General features: G+C 39.2%; 1 protein-coding gene across 1 annotated transcript in view; it reads right to left on the bottom strand.

Annotated features, from left to right (window-relative positions):
- PLXNC1 (plexin C1) overlaps window positions 1-20,779 on the bottom strand; it is a 98,119-nt gene that overhangs the window by 59,408 nt on the left and 17,932 nt on the right. Inside the window, exons 5-9 of the mRNA XM_054987754.1 lie at window positions 17,755-17,863; window positions 16,280-16,436; window positions 12,183-12,258; window positions 9,019-9,103; window positions 8,855-8,914 (exon numbers count right to left, since the gene is read on the bottom strand). Of these exons, the coding sequence (XP_054843729.1) occupies window positions 8,855-8,914; window positions 9,019-9,103; window positions 12,183-12,258; window positions 16,280-16,436; window positions 17,755-17,863 (487 nt within the window). The remainder of the gene's footprint in view (window positions 1-8,854; window positions 8,915-9,018; window positions 9,104-12,182; window positions 12,259-16,279; window positions 16,437-17,754; window positions 17,864-20,779) is intronic.

Genomic DNA, 20,779 nt, shown 5'->3' on the forward strand with positions numbered 1-20,779 from the left:
GAAAAAATGCACAGGGCAGGGTTGTCCCATAGTCACAGTCCAGTCAACCGATAGTGGACAGGAATTAAGAGGCACCAACAAACACTCAGGAAACATTTTATACACAAACAAACATGACTCCAATTGATAGGAAAGGATCAGAGTAAAAGTGGTCCTAAAAGAATCAGAAAAAATGCAGAGAATGCAAGGTAAAAACTAATGGCTGCAGAGAATCTGTGGAAGGCATGGGATGAATCAAAGCACTAAGGGGCCAGAACCAATGCTGTAACACCATGTGGAAAACTCCTAAGTGACCATAAGCAAACCTCAGCTCCCTATTTGCAAACAGGGCGAACAACACTGACCTATCTGGCAGTATTGTTGGAATAATTCCAGTAAGATGATGAATGTGAACCAGTTTGCACACTCAAAAGCAAGGTACAAATGTTAAGGATTATCATTACACAAAACAATAAATGGACACAAATTTAATAAAGAAAATAATAACATTTCAGAATTTAGTGGGAGAACATTTCAACCTATAAGGAAACCCTACTGCTGATCTAGAAGTCACCATTCTTCCACAAAAGAATTACACAGGAACACCGCAGCTTGAAATGATGAATTACAATTTATCATTTGACACTAGCTCTGATCCTCTTCTCTGTTTTACCCTCCCAACAACCCTGTGAGGTAGGTTAGCCTGCAAGTGTGTGACTTGCTCACCCAGCAAGCTTCCATGGCAGAGCAGGATTCAAACCTTGGTCTCTCAGATCCTAGTCTGACACTCTAACCACAACACAGCACAGCCCCTCAACATGTTCAGATAACACACGGGGAGGAAAGTGGGCATGAGCATGATGTGCTGAACACATATGGGGGTCATATGCTCAGGGCTGCCATCTCAATAAACAACAAATTCCAGCAACACTATTAAATTTGCTTACCATAACAAGGAAACAAAAAAGGAAACATGTGATACCTTAACGATCAATAAACTTACTGTGGCAAAAATGTTCATGGACCACTTCATCAGGTTATGCTGCAATATGTCTGTTAAATCTTCAATATCCCCTTTTTGTTTTTGCCACAACAGGCTAACATGGTTACCATTCTGGAATAACTTACTGATCTTGATAACGGTTAATAAACTGTATCAGTCTTCCCTTGAATGATACAAATGCCAAAATGCATTTTAAGTCATATAAAATGTCACCTGTATTCTTGAGAGAAACAAAGATTCAAACTATATTTTAACACTTCACACAATCAGTTTGATTCTTTGTTTCTCTCAGTTTTTGGCCAGTCTCTCAGGAGTGCTGAACTAAAATATCTGACACAATTTAAACCACACTTTGACATTTATGTTTGAAAAGAAAACTAGAGCAATCAACAGGAAGTGCAATCTCAAGGGGATCTACCAATACATATCACATCTATATTAAAGCTGCCTTTTTCATAAGAAATTACTCAAAATGAGAGTTTACTAAGGATTTTATCAAGGTTCTATGGCTTGAAAACAAGATGGCTGGATAAACTCTAGATTTGAACAGAAGATTATGCATCTCTGGAAACAGTTTCAAGAAGTTTCCTATCCCTGTGCAGTTGCTGGCTCATCATTGTGTGTACACTGCTGGCAAGCTGACAGAGGTGGGTCCAGCGTGCTCATGCCCACTTTCCCTCTGTGCTTTATCCGAACATGTTGAGGAGTCATGTTGTATAGTGGTTAAAGTGTCAGACTAGGATCTGGGAGCCACAGGTATGAATCCCCACTCAGCCACAGAAGCTCGCTGGGTGGCCTTGGGCCAGTCACACACACACAGCAGAATCTGCCACACAAGATTTTTGCTGTGAGGATACAGCGCAGGAGAAAAGAATGAGGCAATCCGCGTTGGGAACCCATTGGGAAGAAAGGCCAGTTATAAACACAGTAAATGAGGAGAATAAACTAATATCAATTTTTCTATTTACAAGTAGTTTTTAATCCTACCATTCCTCTAGGGTTGCCAATTCCAAGTTGGGAAATTCCTGAAGATTTGGGAGGTTGGATCCTTTTTTTTTTTTTAATAAATTTTTTTATTGGTGAGTACATAATTAATACACACATTCCCCATCTTACCTAATTTATATCAACCCCCATCCTTTCCCTCCCCCCTCCTTGTAGACTTCCAACAGCTTTCCAACCCTTAACCTATCTTATTACTTAACTTATTTTCAACTATATTCTTCTAAATCATATATATATTGTATCTCTTATTCTAAGCATATTCAAATTCTTTTATATATACTATATCAAATCCACTCATATATTCATCTCTACGTCGCTATTTAAACTGTATATTTTTAATAACGTCTCCTTAATAATAATACTAGCTTAGATTAATTAATAGCTAAAATTTTCCCATTAATGGTAAAGTTACTTCTCTCTTCTATTTTTAAAATCACAAATTAATAGTTCTCAAACTGCCACAGTCCTCCCTTCACATCCCATTTTTTTTCTAAATATTGTTTCAATTTCCCCCAATCTGCAATGTATTCTCCTGGATCAAGATCTTTCAGTTTTCTTGTCATTTTGTCCATTTCTGCCATGTACAGCAATTTGTAAATCCAATCTTCTGTAGTCGGTATTTCTTGCACTTTCCATTTCTGCGCATATAAAAGTCTTGCTGCTATAGTCATATAAAATAACAATGTTCTGTGCTGCATTGGAACATCTTCCATTCCCAAGTTCAGTAGCAACAATTCTGGGTTCTTATTTATTTGGGTTTGCAAAACCTCATTAATTACTTCAATTATATCTCCCCAGTATTGCTTAGCTACCTCACAAGTCCACCACATATGATATAATGATCCTTCATGCTTTTTACATTTCCAGCATCTATCTGACATATTAGTATTTCCTAGCGCAATTTTCTTTGGTGTTAAATACCACCTATACATCATTTTATATACATTCTCTTTAATATTAGTACAAGTTGAAATCTTCAGTGTATTTTTCCACAGATGCTCCCAGGATTCCATTGTTATTTCTTTATGAAAATTTATTGCCCATTTCACCGTCTGGACTTTAACTGTTTCATCTTCCGTGTGCCATTTTAGAAGTATTTTATAAATTTTTGAGATTTCTTTTTTACCTTCTTGTAAAATCACTTCTTCTAGTTCCGAATTTTTCAATCTTATTCCTCCTTTTAAACAGTCCGAGTTGTAGAGATCTCTGATTTGCCTATATTGGAACCATCCATAATGGGGAGAAAACTCTTCTTCCGTTTTTATTTTTAACATTTTATGTTCCATTAATATTATCTCTTTGTAAGTTAAACATTGTTGTTCATTATAAACAGCTCTCGGATCTATTACTTCGTATGGTACCACCCATGAGGGGATACCATCTTCCATATAATCCTTATATTTCTTCCAGATTGTGAAAAGGCTTCTTCTAATATAATAATGCAAAAACATAGAGTCCGCTTTTACTTTATCATACCACAAATAGGCATGCCATCCAAACAGTTTTTTATGCCCCTCCAGAGCCAGCAGTTTACGGTCTTTTAACGTTATCCAATCTTTTAACCAGACCAAACAAATTGCTTCATAATATAGTCATATATTTGGCAGTTGCAGTCCACCTCTTTCTTTCGAATCTTGTATTACTTTCATTTTCACACGGGGTTTCTTGCCTGCCCACACAAAGTCTGAGATTTTCCTTTGCCATTTATCAAATTGTTTGAAGTCTCGGATAATTGGAATTGTTTGCAATAAAAACATCACACGTGGTAACACATTCATCTTCACTGCTGCTATTCTTCCCAACCATGACAAGTTTAATTTATTCCATTTTATCAAATTTATTTCTATTTGTAGCCACAGCTTCTCATAATTATTTTTGAATAAGTCTATATTTTTCGCAGTCAGCTCACTACCTAGATATTTCACTTTGTTAGTTACCTCGCACTCCGTTATCTCCATTAGTTCTAGCTGTTTTTGCTTTGTCATATTCTTACACAATATCTTTGACTTCTTTTTGTTCTCATAGAATCCAGCCAAGTCTCCAAATTCCTTTATTTTATCTATTATTTTTGGCATATTGTATATTGGATCTTCGACTATTAACATTACATCATCCGCAAATGCTCTGACTTTGTAGGAAAATTCCTTTATTTTTATGCCTCGAATTGTATTGTCCTCTCGTATTTGAATCAACAATATTTCCAAAATCAAAATAAACAACAATGGAGACAGTGGGCAGCCCTGTCTTGTATCTTTGCTTATTTTCAGTTTTTTGGTCAAATCATCATTCACTACAATCGCTGCACACTGGTCTTTATAAATTTCTTTAACTGCTTGTATGAACTTTTCTCCCATTTGCAGCTTTTCCATGGTGGCAAACATAAAGTCCCAATTCAGGCTGTCAAATGCTTTTTCCACGTCCACGAAAAAGAAACCAACTTCCCTATCACAATGCTTATCATAGTATTCAATAGCGTTTATTACTGTCCTTAGGTTATCCTTAATTTGTCTATTAGGTAGAAATCCAGCCTGTTCTTCTGCAATAAATTCCAACAGCCATCCCTTTAACCTTTCCGCCAAAATTTTTGCAAAAATCTTGTAGTCATTATTCAACAACGAAATTGGCCGATAATTTTTAACATTGGTCAAATCTTGTCCGTCTTTCGGAATCAACGATATGTTGACTTAGTTCCATGAGTCAGGAATCCTTTGGCCTTGCAAAATTTCATTCATTACCTCTCTTTAAAAAGGTGCCAGTTCATTAGCCATCATTTTATAGAACTTTGCCGTTATTCCATCCGGACCTGGTGCTTTCCCTAATTTGGTTGATTGTATAGCTTCTTTTATTTCTTCCTCTGTCACTTCTCTGTTTAACTTTTCTTTCCATTCCTCTGAGATTATTGGAAGCTTCGTTTTCTCCAAATATTCCGCTATTGAATCTCTATTCACCTCCTTCTTTTGATACAATTTTGCATAAAATTTAAAAAAGGCTTTACTGATAGCTGGTTGGTCCAACAGTGTTTTATCCTCTTCTCGAATCTTAATTATGGTTTTCTTCTCCTTTTTATTTTTTAATTGCCAAGCTAGATATTTCCCAGGTTTATTTGCACCCTCAAATGACTTTTGATTCATTTTTTTCAAGTTCCACTCCAATTCTTTATTATTCATTGCCGTCAATTGTTCCTGCAGAATTTTTATATCCTGATATATTTTCTTCTTCCCTGGTCTTTTCTTAAGTTGTATCTCTTTGGCTTAAATTTTTTCCATAATTTCATGTCTCTTTTCTTCCTTTCTCCTTCTATCTCTTGCATTCAAGTCCATTAATATTCCACTAGTCACAGCTTTGTATGTATCCCATACCTTATAAGTTGGTACATCCTTATTCATATTACATTGTATAAAGAATTTGGTCTCCCTCCGTAGCAACGCCATATTATCTTCTATCTGCAGCAAATCCTCGTTTATCCTCCATCCTCTTCTTTTAGTATTTTTCCCAAATTTCCACATGACTGGATTGTGGTCTGAGCCTACCTTGGGCATTATCTCCACATCTTTAGTCCATATCGCCAGTTCCTTGGAGGCCCAGATCATGTCAATTCTTGATAATGTAAAATGTCTTGCTGAGTAAAATGTATATTGTCTATTTTTGGGATTTTGTCTCCTCCACACATCTTCCAGACTTTCTTGTTCTTTAATCCCAAAAAAAGATTTTGGTAAAAGTCCTCTTTTTTTTGGTGCACTTTTAGATTTCTTATCCTCATCCAGGTTTGTAACTCCATTGAAGTCGCCTGCCAGAATTATTTGAGCATAAGTCAATTCTTCTAACTGTTTCTGTAAATCCTTGAAAAAAATTTCTTTCGCACCATTAGGCGCATAAATCCCAATCACCAGTGTCTTTTTTGAATTCCAGATAATCTCCACTGCTATATATCTGGCTTCTGTGTCACACAGTATTAATTTAGGCTGCAGCTCTTCCTTTATATACAATACAACTCCTCTTTTCTTCTTTTTGGAAGCCGCTGCAAATTCATTTCCAAGTTTTGCAAGTTTTAAATATTTTACATCCTGCTTTTTAATATGTGTCTCTTGCAAACACACTATATTACATTTTTGTTTTAAAAGCCAGTGAAATACAGTCTTGCGTTTAGAAGGTGAATTTAGTCCATTTACATTCCAAGATATAATTTTATACTCCATGTTCAAATTTTAGCTCTTTTAGGTAAGTCTTTTTCATTGTCCTTAATAAACATTTCCATCTCCTGTCCAGATCTGATGTTTCTCCTCACTCCACCAAATTCGAAAGCCAGCCCTTCTGGTATTTCCCATCTGTATCTAATTTTCAAATCTTTTAACATCTGGACCAACTCTCTGTATTTTTTCCTCTCCAACAACACCGATCTGGGCAGTTCTTTCGTAATTCTCACCGTTTTGCTGTCAACTTCTAATGGGTCCTGAAACTGTTTACTCACAATTGACTCTCTGGTGCTTCTAGTTGTAAATTGCACAATCATATCTCTTGGTAAGTTCTTTTGAGCCGCATATTTTGAGTTTATCCTGTATGCCACATCTAGAAGAGCTGCCGTTTCCACTTCTTCTTTGTCCAGGCAGCCTGCCAAAATTTCTGTAATATGCTCTTGGGTTGATTTTTCCAAAACTTCCGGGACCCCACAAAATCTAAGTTGTTTTTCCATTTGTTTATATTCAACTGCGGCCACTCTTCACTTCACTCCTCCCATCTCCGTTCTGTGTGCATCCGCCAAAGTATCAGTTACATTTTCTACTACGTTAACTCTCTGCTGTGTAACTTGTAGGTCATTTTTGACTTGATCTATATTCTTGGATATTTCCACCATCTCCGATTTCAATGCCTCTTTAAAATCCTTCAAATTTTTCGCTATCTCCTGCATCATATCTTTAAGCTCTTTATTTCCTTCCGTAACTCTTTTCTCCATCTCTTTATTTCCATCTGTAACTTTTTTATCCAAATTTTCCAGCGCCGTCTGCCAATCCTTTTTCGACATCGTGGGGCTGGCTTTACCTCGCTCCCACGAGTCCGCTCTTTTCCTTAACTCCGTGGTGCAGATTTATTCTTTTATTTTATTTTAAAAGTCTGAATTTGGGTTATTTTTTCAAAGTTTGGTATTTACGAAATCCAAAATGTCAGGCGTCTTTTCTCTATGGTCTTATTCGAGGCAGGCGCCCTTACCCTTATCCAAGATGTCTTACTTCAGTTTTCCTTGAAGCCAAAACTTTGCCCTTCTTCCAAATGGCGACTTCCCACTTCCGTTAGTTACAAGCCGCTTCTCGCCCGTCTCTTTATGGTTTTGACGCACTTCCTGTTCCTCTCCGTTGCACAGCAATTCTCGCGATGTTAAAACTTTCTCACAGTTCGCTATCTCCTCCTAGCCACAGGTATGTAAACAATAGCCGTTTTTCCGCGCTAACTTCTCTTTAAAATGTCACTTTTCGCCAATTTATTTGCCGGAATTTTCTCAGTTATTTATTGAGTCTCTCGCAGTTTTTTAGTTCTCTTTATTACTTTATTTCTTATTGTAATCTGTCCCGTACTGAGAGATAGCAATCTTTACCTTCTTAGACGTTTCTCTTGGGTTGTAATCACTGCTTCGATTATCCAATCGATTCAAAATCCCTTCTTAAGTTGTTGAAGCTTGGGCATGAAGGTCTTATGCCAGAAATTGACTCCAGAGCCGCTGCAGAGATCTTGGCTACCCGTCAGCGAGTGGGACCTCAAGGGTGGATGGGGGATTGTTGCGTAGACCCCCCCTTGCACCCGAGATCAACGCACTCTCGAGGTCTTGAGCATACTTGCTTGTTCTCCGCCTGAGAACAGGGGGCTATGGGCAGTTTCCGCCCCTTCAGCCCCTACAAACAGTGGCACAGACAGCTCAGCTCCCTGAGCTGCGTTAGACCTCCATGGATTCCAAACTGGAAGTCGGGGGGGGGGGTGGATCCTGGAGAGGGCAGGGTTGGGGAGGAGAAGGACCGAAGTGGGATGTAATGTCATAGAGTCCACCTTCCAAAGCAGCCTTTTTCTCCAAGGAAATTGATCTCTGTGGCTTGGAGATCAGTTGTAATTCTGGGAGATCTCCAGCAACCATCTGGAGGTAGGAAACCCTACCTTCTTCCTAAGAGCCAAGTGCAACATATATAGTTCTCCCTTCCCCCATTTTATCCTCACAAGAACACTGTGAGGTAAGTTAAACTTAGACAGGATGACTGGCCCAAGATTGCTCAACAAGCTGTGCACACAGAAATGCATGTGCATCAGCTCTCTTCACTGAAATACATGAGGAAGCAGTTCTGGACACATGTGAACTTCAGGATTCTTGCATTGTGAGCAGTTCTTTAGAATCAAGACATATCAATGTAAACAAAACTTCCAAAACCATTTCCCTTACAAACATTCCTCTGCTTACACAGTGTAGAACAGCCAGAAGCTGGCAAATAATACAGCATAGGAGAAGCACTTTAGATCTTATCTTTAGAAGAAGAAACAGTAGTGGAGGATGATGGCAGAAGGCAGAACTATAGGGTAAAGGATCATGGTCATGAGAAGCAGCAGGTATAAACAAACCAGGCCAAAGACGAGCTGAAGCTCTGGCTGGGGTGAATGGCAAAGAAGAAGTAGTGGGTGAGTAACCCCCACCCCACCCCCACACACGTTTTTGAAGCACATGGAACGTGCACTTCTAACTGAATTTTCTCACCCTTCCCTTCTTGATGGGGTGAATGAGGCAATGCAGTTGGTGCTACAAATGAGAGGCAGTTACTGGGGGAAGTAGAGACATCCATGTCTTTTCTTATCAATCATGACATTATTCATACTAATTTCAGAACATCAGCTGACCTTTAATCTTTGTGCAGTATATTTGTCATCCGAAGCACTGATAAGCACAGAACAATCAATCTGAAAAAGTGAAAACATTTCTTATGTCAAATCACCTAAAAAACAAACTGTTCATCAAATAAAAAGGTGTGTGTAGTGTTCTGCCACAAAAGGCAGACTCTTACCTTTCGTTTGCAAGTCGTATCAGAGGATACACATATTTGTTCTCTGGAATTCCAGGTGCAGTTAGAGTGTCCACATTCTGAGCATCTAGAAATATATTTTAAAAAAATAAATTTACACAATTGTAAAAGGATAGTCTAAAGACTGGAGGAGACACAGATCTATGAGCGTCTATTTGATTAATATGAGCCAATGTGCCCTAAAATATTTGTTAGTTTTTTGGGCCCGAAGTGCTTATTTTAATCTTTAAAATCCTAAATGTTTTGGCTCAAGATACATCAGACCTGCCATCTTCCACACAATCTCACCTGGAGTTTAACACCTTTGTCATATACCCTGTTGTGTGTGCCTCTATCACCTGAAGTGTGCTGGATAAAAACAGCCTCTTCAGCAGTGGCCCCAAAACACTGGAACTTCCTTCCTTGTAAAATTCAATTTGTGCCTTCAGTAAAGCCCATTAGATAGCAGTACAAGACCAAATATCCTTAATTCCATTTTTTAAAAGTTGGAACAGCTCTTAGATTTATTATGGTCTTTTAGCCTTTTGTTTTTATTTTGCTTCTAGCATCTTTCTTCCTTCTATTGTTGGTTTTATTGTTTCTTCATTGTTCTTATGGTGGTTCAAAATGTTGCAAGGCACACTGAGCCTTTAGCAAAATTTGCGTGTGCGCCCTCTTGGAGGCTTCATGTTTGGAGTCACTTTTTAAATGGAATGTATAAGGATCTGCTCATGTTAAAATGGATTTTGTTCGTCCTGCTATCTCTGCAGCTACAGAAGTATGGCACATAATAGCATGACAATATCAATTCGACCCGTTCTCGCATGCTAACCTAACATTAAGGGCCAATCCAGATTTAAAAATTGGAAGGCAATCTTTTTTATGGATGGCTTGGACAGACAGGAGGAGTTTTACTTTAGATCAATGGATAGGTTATGATGAAGAATTCTCATCCTCTTCTCAGCTGTGGTCTAGATATGATTTGCCTACTTTTGCTGAATGGTAATATTTACAACTGCAACGTCTGTTGGTGTTCAAATATGGACCTGCAGCTTTAAGTGCTTCAGAATCCTTCTACTTTCAGAAACACTGAATCAATACAAAATGAAACTGACAATATCTAGGTATAGATATTTGATGCCTTTGGTTAATAAATATGATATGTAGAGTCTCAGAGATGAATGGAATAGTGAGCTAGATCATCCAATTCTGCCAAAGCAATGGGAAATGGTGTTAATCTTATATTGGCTGCTTCTATGGATCTTAAGCTATGATTTATTCAGCAAAAAAATTATATATAGGGTATACTGGACACTGAAGACAGCATAGCCTTTTTAGTAAAAGATTTAAGTTCAGCGTTCACTTGTTGACGTTTTAACTTACAAGATGCGTCTCTTAAGCAAATGCTTCGGACATGTCCAGTTATTTGGTCCTTTTGGGAAGAAGTCATCACTCATATTAATTTTGTATTAGAATATTCATTTATTTTTGAGGATGTTTATGTAGTGGGATTTCCGGGCTGTACTGCCGTGGTCTTGGCACTGTGCCAAGACCACGGCAATACAGCCCAGAAAACCCACAACAACCATCGTTCTCCGGCCGTGAAAGCCTTCGACAATACATCGATGTTTATGTACTTTTAAATTATTTGCTTGTCTCATGGAATCTAACCAATGGTAAATGGAAATGGACCCTCTGTGCCCTTAAAATCACTAAAAATCTTACATTACAGCACTGGAAATACAAAAGCTTGCTTCCCAGAACATTGGATTGAGGACCTTATAAACTTGTCAACATTTGAACATATCACGTATAGATGAGGACTACATATGAGCCTATTTTTAGATATTTGGAGACCTTTTACAGAAGCTTATGTATAGATTAACCAGTATTGTTTCAGTGTTTTGTTGTTGTTGTTTTTCTTTCCTTCTTTTTTGCCTTGCACAAAAAATATTTTTTTAAAAAGCCAGCAATTTTTAAAAAATATGTGTAGGTAAAAATTATCAGCCAAGAGGAGCATCAATATCAAGTAAAATCCATTATGAATAGCAGGATAGCCTTCTTTTTAATCTAAACATTTCCTTTGTAACGTTTATCATAGGAAGGTACAATGTTTCAGGCAGCACATTCGCTTGGTGCATCCTCAATTACTTGGCACAAACAGATGGCTTGCACCTCAGAAATAAATGCCTTTCATACAACACAAAAGAAGATAATAGTGACAAGATTCCTTGCTGGTCTTGTCATACCCACTGGTTGCCCTTTCCACCCTGAAATAGTCCCTTGTCTGGAGCTGTGTAGAGTTATTTGGAGTCTGCTTTTACTCTCCAGGACTTACCCAAGAAGAGTTTGGGTGTGCTGTCCCTCTCATAGTGGGGTAACAAGGTTCCACACCATATTAAGGGCTCCTCAAGGGAGTGTGGACTTTGCTCCCAAGAGTCCACCCCTCCAACTGGTGAGGGGAAGTAAAAGGGAGACATGATCATTTCTGCCTGGGACTGACTGATTACTCTGGGAGAGGGGTGAGGATTTCCCCATTAGCAAGGGTAGGATCTCCTTCTCAGGGAGTTTTTCAGGTGATGTTCCTTGCTGCCTTGAGTCAGGGGATGGCTCTGGGCCTGTACCATTACAGGGTGGAACTCTTAAAAGGGGAAGTGGGTGACTGGATAGTCTCTGACAGCTAAAAGATGCCTGCCAGCAGGGGAGAAAAAAGAATAAATGGGAGTGACTGAAACTCTTCCTTCAAGCTTCGTCAGCCCACACTGACACTGCCTCTCTCAGGGGAACAGAAAGCTGAAGGATGCTGCAGCAAAAGAGGACTCCCTCCTGGCTCATCGCCTCCTCACTAGAGCTTAGGATCTTGGAGAGACTATATGCAAAGCAGCAGACACAAGTGTACTTTTGCAGCACCGTTTGATTCCCAGTGCCACTGAAAAGGAACAATGTGCTTCTTTCTGAACCATCTATGGAAACTTAGTGAAGAAAAAACAGTGCTGTCAAACCATATTCCAGCTAAACAATATTTGACGGGCCTAGTGTGCTACAAATCCCTATGCTAACAATAGATTGTCAAACAAATTCATAAAATGCAGCACACTTAGAAAGTTTTTACAAGCCACATCCCTCTTCCCAAACCCACACAAAACACATTGTTAAACACATCTTACGTTTTCTGTAAAGAACAGCGGTTAAATTCAAACACTTCTGATAAATTCTGAGAGCCATAAATGAGTAATACTTGAACTGTAAAGAACCAGAAAAGTGGATTTTAAGGAGTATGTTAGATATAAGCACTACTAATTTAGAAAATAACTGATTTTAAACGAGAACCAATTAAACAAAAATGACTATTAGAATTTTTTAAAATTATACACATACACACACACTCCACTTTTCAACTATGACTGGCTTCCAACTAATAAAATCCACCCCCAAGATACATTATAGGCTATCAGAAATACATGCGTCTCTTCTGGCTCATAAAGACAGAGCCCAGATTTTTCCCTTCAAAAATGAGAGGTGAGAAAAAGGAAGGTAGGGCTTTACACATTAATTTTATGATGCAGTGTGGCTTCTTAACTGCATCAGTTTTTCTCCTCCTTTACATACAGCATTATTTGTGGTTGTTGCTCTCCTTTTTTTTTTAGGTTTTCCTGTTCTTTTTCAGACCATGGCAAACAGGAACTTCCATGCTTATAGACAGTCAAATTATAAGTGTCCCCTCAAATTAGCAACTCATGTAAACAACTCTTTGAAAAGACAGACTTAAAAGAAAAATCCTCTAAGTGGAATGATATGAGGGTCCCTATCGCCTCTGAGTGTTACCATTAGAGATGGGCACAAACCTAATTACGACCCAAAAAACCCCACGAAACAGGCTGGTTCGTGGTTCGGGAACCAGTTTTCGTGGAAGCTCTTTTCACGGAACTTCCACAAACTTTTTTTTTAAATAATATTTTAAATTGTTTTTTCAACACATATATATATAAACATGAGACAGTTATCATTTCACTTGTCACTATTATCTATTTCTTCATCTCTTATCTTCCCTCTTATTACAACTTCCAGAAACTTTATACTGGTTCATTGGGTTGTATTACAGAGGAAGTTTAAATGGCTAAATGGACGTTTAAACTGCCCTTTTAAGGGACCTGCGAGGGCAGGTCCCTTTAAACCATCAGCTGGCAGGCGGCAGGGGGGAACCCCCCGCCACCTGCCAGCTGATAGTTTAAAGGGACCAGGCACCAGCAGGTCCTTTTAAACTGCCAAACCCCAGCCCTCCTACCCCCCAGCCTCAACGCCACACTTACATTAAGGAGGCCCATGGTGTCCTCCCCCTCCTCCTGTGAGGGGCAGCAAGGCGGTTTTTGGCCTCCTCTGCCCCTGCACAGTCTCACAGAGAAACGGAGTAGGCTGAGAATGGCCTTGCGCCCCTCAAATGGCTGCGGCATGCCATTTGGGTCTTAACTGGCCCCAGTTCCATGCCAGTTCGTGGTTTTTGGTTTGTTAAAATCCACGAACCACGAATCTCATGGTTCATTTTTTTGGGGGTTCGTGCCCATCCCTAGTTACCATTATCAGTGACCTATACAGTACATTTGCTGAGCTGCATTCTCTTTACTCAACCCTTCCCTCTGGTCTTCTTTAACTCTAAGCCAGAAAGCCACATGGTACATTAAAAGCCAGAGCCAAACGTTTCTGAATATTACAAACTGTATTTAGTTTTCCCATTCCACTTATTTGATTTTTATGTATATCCCACTTTTCTCCTCGAAAATGTTTTACAACAGTCTCCTTCATTTGATCCTCACAATAACAAACCAGTGGGGTAGGTTAGGCTGAGAAGCAATGACTGGCCCAAGGTCAGCCAGCAAGCTGCCATGGTAGAGTGGGGTCTCCCAGATCCAAATCTGACACTCTAACCACTAGACTACACTCAGTTACAATAATTATAATAAAGAACAAAGTTTACTTTGTTTTGATTAGTTATCTTCTGAATGCATATCTCTATATTGACTTCCAACACTGACTTCCAACACTATGTAGAGAGTAACTCCTTTCTCAGCATAGAGTGTAATTAGACCGACTCAGCTTGGTAAGTCCGCAAGTGTGATATTTTCTTCTCATCCTCACAACCTCTACTCCACTTTCAGTTTGAAAAGGAGGAAATCAGAGCCAGGGTAAAAGTAAATGTTACATCAGCAAGCATGCATGTGCTGGTTAAAGGTAATGCAGAGGAAGGGTAGATTTGTAGAGGGTAATCAGCAAGAGGGATAGAAGTGTTTACCCACAATGTTTTCTCCCACTCAGAGAGCCAAGCTACAAGCGACGCCTTACACAGGTTGGACACTTGTCAGCTTACCTCAAGTTTTGATGGGAAATGTAGGTGTCTTGGTTTTACAGCTCGGCTCTCCATTACAGCTGCAAGACCAGGATGCCTACATTTCCCAGCTTCATTTCCAGTCTCCAAGCCAGCTGGGGGGGGGGGACAGTAATGGCTGAAGGAAAAATCACAAAGGAAAACCAGCAGGAAGGGGGGGGGGGTTAAACAACCTCACTGACTCTTCAGCCTGTTTTTACTACTGAGAGCAAAATAAAATACTGAGTTCTACTCTGAGAGCCAAATAAAAGAGGAAGAAAGGGGTAAGTTCTTAGGATTTCCTTAACCATATTAATAGGTTGGACCAAACTCTCATAATTACCTCTCCAAATTGAAAGCAGAAAAAGGATTCCAAACATTTTGCTGATCTAAAGCTCTTCTGAAGAACCCAGAAAGCTATTGCCTCCTACTCAGGAGATCTAACAACAGGATTGTTTATTCAGGATAAGCATTAGAAAACTTTACAATAAACTATTAAAATTACAGTAGATAATAAAGTAACTTAACAGAAATTATTTATTAATGAATACAAATAATACAGTAATAGTCAAACTAGGAGATAACAAAACATGGGAGAATTTGCTGCTTCAGAAAAAAAAGAGCTGTAAAGGGGGAGAGGCAGTAAGGACCGCTGCATGCTTCCAGACGAGATGTATAACAGCAATGAGAAACTAGATGGCCTGATCAGATCAGCCCAGGGTACAGCACAACAGCATGTTTGTTCTATTTACTCCATAACTCACTTGTAGGGATGCCAGCTTTATTTCCTGGAAGCCTTTCTATGCTTGTAACAGCTGCTTGACATGCCAAGCGCCAAGCATCAACAGCTCAACATTTTCTCACTGTATTTCAATGCCAGGAAAATTTTCAGCTGACAAATTTGTGTCAGGCAGCACTTAAGGGAACAAGAGCCCTGCCCCCCAAAAATGTTGGTAACTGTACTCACTGCTATCAGCATGCTTGTAACTAGCTGAAGCTGAAAGTTTCAGCCTGGTGCTCTGCCTTCCTTTGGGAGGGGCAGTAAATAAGAAAGACTACAGGAAATGTGCTTGTGACACTTCCTGTGTATATCTGGCAATTTCCTCTCTATTTCTTCTGTGAAGAGGATTTCCAGAACACTGATCCTCCACAGGTAGTGCACATACCTCCACCAGTGGGATGCAGAGCTGTCTAGAGGAGATGCAGGGTATACATAACAGCTATTAGAATTCACCCTCAATTCCCATGTCCACCTGCAAGTGTGACAGTGCCATCTTCCACCAACTCTACCTGATACAGATTATGCATCTGTGATCTTCTGGCATACTAATAGTAACCTTGGACATTCAGAGTTTTTTTCTAATCCCCTTTTCCCCTTGCCCAGCATCAAGTGCCTCAGTGTGCCACATCCTGCCTACACTATCTGCCAGAGATCATCCAGTATAACCACAGAAAAAAAATTACTCCGAACCATACCAGGGCATCCTTGAAACTTACTGCAAACGATAAATATCAGAATGCCTGTAAACCTATCAATGTCCTTCTCAGAAAAAATAGGCTTTTTGCCCCTATCAGGGAGGGACCCAGCTTCTTTGACATAAGATATGAAATGTTGAGAACCACTGGGCTAGAAGGGCAAAGATGAAAATGGCTGCCAGCTGAGGAGGATCTGACATTAGGGTTCTGGGTAGCCCACTAATATTAATAGTCCTTATGATGTGTTTACATTTTTGATACCAAGAGTACATACATAGCAGTGAATAGGAGGGAAAAAATAAAGTGATTCATTACTATAAGTGACACTTTATTGACTGCAATGTGCATATGAAGACTCTTGAGTTATCAGACACAATAAAGGACAGAGAACGTACCATGTGGCATCGCTAAAATATTGAATAAATTTACCTTTGTCAGTTAGATCTGCAGAGTTCAGAGAACAGGTACAATTCACATCTTCTCTCTTCTTTTCACAAAGAGTTTTGTTGGTCCGTGTATTAATTACCTTGCAACTAGAATATCTTTCAGAAAGGTCTGAAAAATTTCCAACTGAAGTCACAGCAATCTAAAAACAAGAGTGATTACCATATTTCTTCATCTCTAGGAAGACATACTGGAGAAACTTCAGAGAGAATAAAATGAAAATAGTACAAATACTGATGAGCGAGATTAATAGCATAATCCCGTACAGAGTTATGTCAGTTATGTTAAATAATGGATTTAAATGGGATTTAAATGGACTTAAATTAGACTTCAATGGGCTTAAACTGGAGTATTCTACATAGGATTGCACTGTGACTCCATTTCATTCTGTTTTTAAGTATGCCTATATTTGCACTGATGCCGTGAAGCAGATGCTTACAGGAGAACAATGCCAGCATGGGGGACTATTCAACACTATGGCAAAGGGATCCAACTCTGTCTCAAACAGGTGAAGGACCTAGTTGCCACAGAAGACTGCTGCTCTAACAGTGGCCTTCTCCTTCACAATGCTTTAATATATGTTTTTACATAAGAATGTTAAGAAAAGATACAAGATAAACAGTGCAAGTGTATGCAGGTTTACTCAGAACTAAAGGCCAAACCAGACAATACCACTTCACAGAGTCCACCATGAAGATGCAGTGCCATTTTAAAGTATGTTTTTAATGTTTCAAAATGCTGCAGGGGTCACATCTTGCTGAAAACAGATCCTCTTGAAAATGACAGAGGGAGGGAAAGGAGCCCTTCACCCCACTGCACCACAGTCCTCAGCAGGATCAGGCAACCACAGTATTTTGAAAAGTTAAAAAACAAACTCTAAAATGGCACTGCGTCACCATGGGAGACTCAGGGGATGGTATCATCTAGTTTGACCTTAAGATCCACTATATTCCATGGAGCTTACTCCAAGGTAGGTATGCACAGGATTGCAATGGAAAGTCGAGCAATAGAAAGTCAAACAATGGAAAATTGTGGCACTGTAAAAATAACTGTCTTATTTAATAAAGATTTTTTTCCAGTATAACCTAGAAATACAACAGAGAAACTCTGATGCTGCAGGAATAGCTGCAGCAGCATCCTGACCAGAGCAAACATGGCTGAACAAGGAAGCCTGTGAAGTTCACACTTGCTCACGAAGCACAATTATTCCACTTCTCAAGAGTACTGGTACAGAAATACCAATGGCTGTACCAATGCCCCAGGATGTGTGCATGCACACACACTGAGTGAGCATGTGTGTGTAATGCCAGATCCCAGGACATTTAGATTTACTTAGCAGAAGTAATGAGATAGCGTCAATAAAAAGTTCAGCAACTTAACTACCAATGGCTATTCTGCCTATGAATAATTGCCTTACTCTATCAATAATTAAATGCAAATAAAATGTATTTATAACATACCTCACCTCTGTAAGTACCATACACATGGATTTTCAAGCATTTATCAACTCCTTTTGAAATGTCTATCCACTTCATTGAGTTATTTGAACATTCTTCTTTAAAACAGCACCTGAAGAAAATCAAAATATACATGTGTGATAGAAATGGATTTCTATTTTACATAGAAATCTGATTTCTTTGACCATATATCTTGATGTACATTTCTGGATTATCTGCTCAACTCACTGTAGCTATCATGACTGTAATTTCAATATTGTTTATTAAACTCTCAAGAACTTGAGAAGCTGTAGTTCTGATATAATCACTTAACCTTTATTATCATTTTCTCTTTAATCTGTCCTGTTTAATCTGTGATAGTGATGCACAAATTTCTGGGAAACAGAACTAATTGGCCTAATCAGACTTCGTTAATCTTGTCAGGTTTTTTTCCTGATTCCAAAAGCGAATCAAAGCTTTTACTGGTTCTAAAATACATGGTTTGTGACATCATTGTCCCAGAAGATTGAGAAAACCTAGAGAAACAGATTTCAGTTTTCAAGGTTCAGCATTAAGAGCATAAAGAGAATAGTACTAGACTGGACCAAAGAGTCACCTGGTATCTCTTCATAGCCAACCTGCCAGATGCTTCTGGGAAAGTTTTTGAGTAGGACACGCATTATCTATTTTACTTTTGACCCAGCCAACTATGTGAAACAGGAGTGTCCATGTTCATGTCTTAATGACACAGGGTAAGTAGTATGTTATGGATGAGTAAAGGGGAATTTGACAAATCTGCCATTTCTAGTGCCAGTGTTGAATCCCACCCTGTTTGTTCCTTCTTGATTATACCATCATCATCACTTTAGTACATTTTCCCTACCCCTTCTGTAAGCTTGCTACGCCACTGCTCTCACCTGGCTGACGGGGTGTGAAAGGCATGGGGGTAGGTGGGAAGTGCCTTACCCAGCTTTGAATTCCAACTCTGTCATGGAAGCTTGCTGGGTGACCTTAGGCTAGTTGTGAGGATAAAATGGTGGAGAGGAAAATTATATAAGCCACCTTGAGTCTCCGTTGTGGAGAAAGGCTGGGTAGGCAATGAAATAAATAAAAATCATACACGTTATAGCACATTTATTGTGGACAAAATTATTCATATTTAAAAATAAATATGTGCCTGAATATATATTATTTATACTGACTATACAGCCAAGAACATTATGTAAATTCTGTAGATTGTCTTGCATTAAAATCTCCCTACTGCTCATTCCATGTAAGTAAAACCTTTTCCTAAAAAATTTTCACTGACTCCGAAAGAGAAAATATTTCATAGGAGGCTTTTCTTAATGCTCCCACTTTTGTCTAATTTTTTTTAAAGTCCTTGGAAGGAAACAGAAAAATTCCAAGAGTTTTCCTCCAAAATTTCCAGGTCTTCACATCGTCACATCCCCTCCTATAAACGTCATCAACAGAACCAAAAGTGACAATGAAGGCCATACAGGCATCCTCACTATGCCACGCAGAGGGGCTGAAGCAGATCAGCAGCACAGATCACTGGAAACTACTTCTGCAGAAATGAATGGAAGCTGTGCAACAGAGATAGGGGTTCCATCAGTCCTGGACCCATACTGCATCGATTTCTCTTCAGAGTTCTGCTTGCCCAGTCAAAATACCCCGATTTAGGCCATCGTCACAGGGCCAGAAATTTAGTACCAAACTAGAGCCATCTCCCGCTGAATGCTCACCTTATTCCGGCTCTCTTCCGATTTTGCCATTCTCTCCAATTCACGCTTTGTGACTCTTTATGTCGTCTTTATCCACTTCCATGTGAATGCCCTAGATCGACTATGAACGCTTTGCAACACCAAAACGCTCACTCTTCCCGATCATCTGTCTCACCTAACACTGATTCTCCTGCCCTACACTCCCACAAGCCCCAGCGCGACCCGCAATTAAGCCTCAAAGTAATTTTTTTTTAAAAAAACACCAGCCTTATAGCGCTATAGCGCTATTCTGCCATGGGCAGGAAACCTCTGCTACCTATCATGGTTGGCTTTTGGGTTGGCCCAGTACAACATTGGTATAATAGAAGAGTGATATAGTGCAAATATGCAAATTTTTTTTTTAAAGGGCGGGATTTTTAGGGCCCCGTTTCCAGAGGCACTTTGACTGACCGTCGAATTGCGCTTTTCCCTTTTAATGTGACTGACTGGAAGCGCAAGCAGTCATCAAAAGATGGGAGAATCCGTTCTAATAACGATAACAGAAGAAACGATTTCTAGCGCAAAACTGACGAAATAAGGGCCCCTGTGACGACGGCCTCTGTCTCCAGACTGCTTCCCAGTCTTTTCTGCATTCTGCATGATGCAAAATATACAGAATAGATTTCCCCCCAGGTTTTCTGCGTTTTTTCTCCCTGTGCACATATCCTTATTTTTTTTAGTGAAGTCAAACCATGGCTTTTTTGAATTGCAGAATGTTTTCTTTGGTGTGAGACCTGGCCCAGACCCTGATTGTTTAAACAGCAACCAATCTAGTTTTTTTCTTATTTTAAAAACATTGTAAAACAACTTAGTATATACTGTTTTAAAACAATATGTATATATATTGTTTTATATACAGAATACACACACACACACACACACACACACACACACAGAAAAACTCTGCAGGGAGCCTTGAATCCCTAATATTTTAAAGTTTCCCTCCAGAACAGCTCAGCCAATCAACACACAGAAATGTCGTCATTATGTGTTGTGTGTGCATGCTAACACCAGCAGTAAGAAGTAAATTGTCTTCTGGCCAACAAAAGATATGTAGGATGACATTTTGTACAGGATTCTCTGTGTTTCCTGCACTTTTTAGTCCATTCTTTTTTGCCCTTTTTTGTTAAACAATATTGCAACAACACTGGTACTTTGAAAAACCAACAAACAAAAACCTTGCAAGTTTCTTCAGCGGATCAACTGATGAAACGGATGTGTCCTTTCCCCCCAGAAAGCCCACAGGAGAAACAGGGCATTTTTCTTTTGCAGAAAATTAAACAGAC

This window comes from Eublepharis macularius, chromosome 9, assembly GCF_028583425.1.
Source record: "Eublepharis macularius isolate TG4126 chromosome 9, MPM_Emac_v1.0, whole genome shotgun sequence".
Lineage (NCBI taxonomy): Eukaryota > Metazoa > Chordata > Lepidosauria > Squamata > Eublepharidae > Eublepharis > Eublepharis macularius.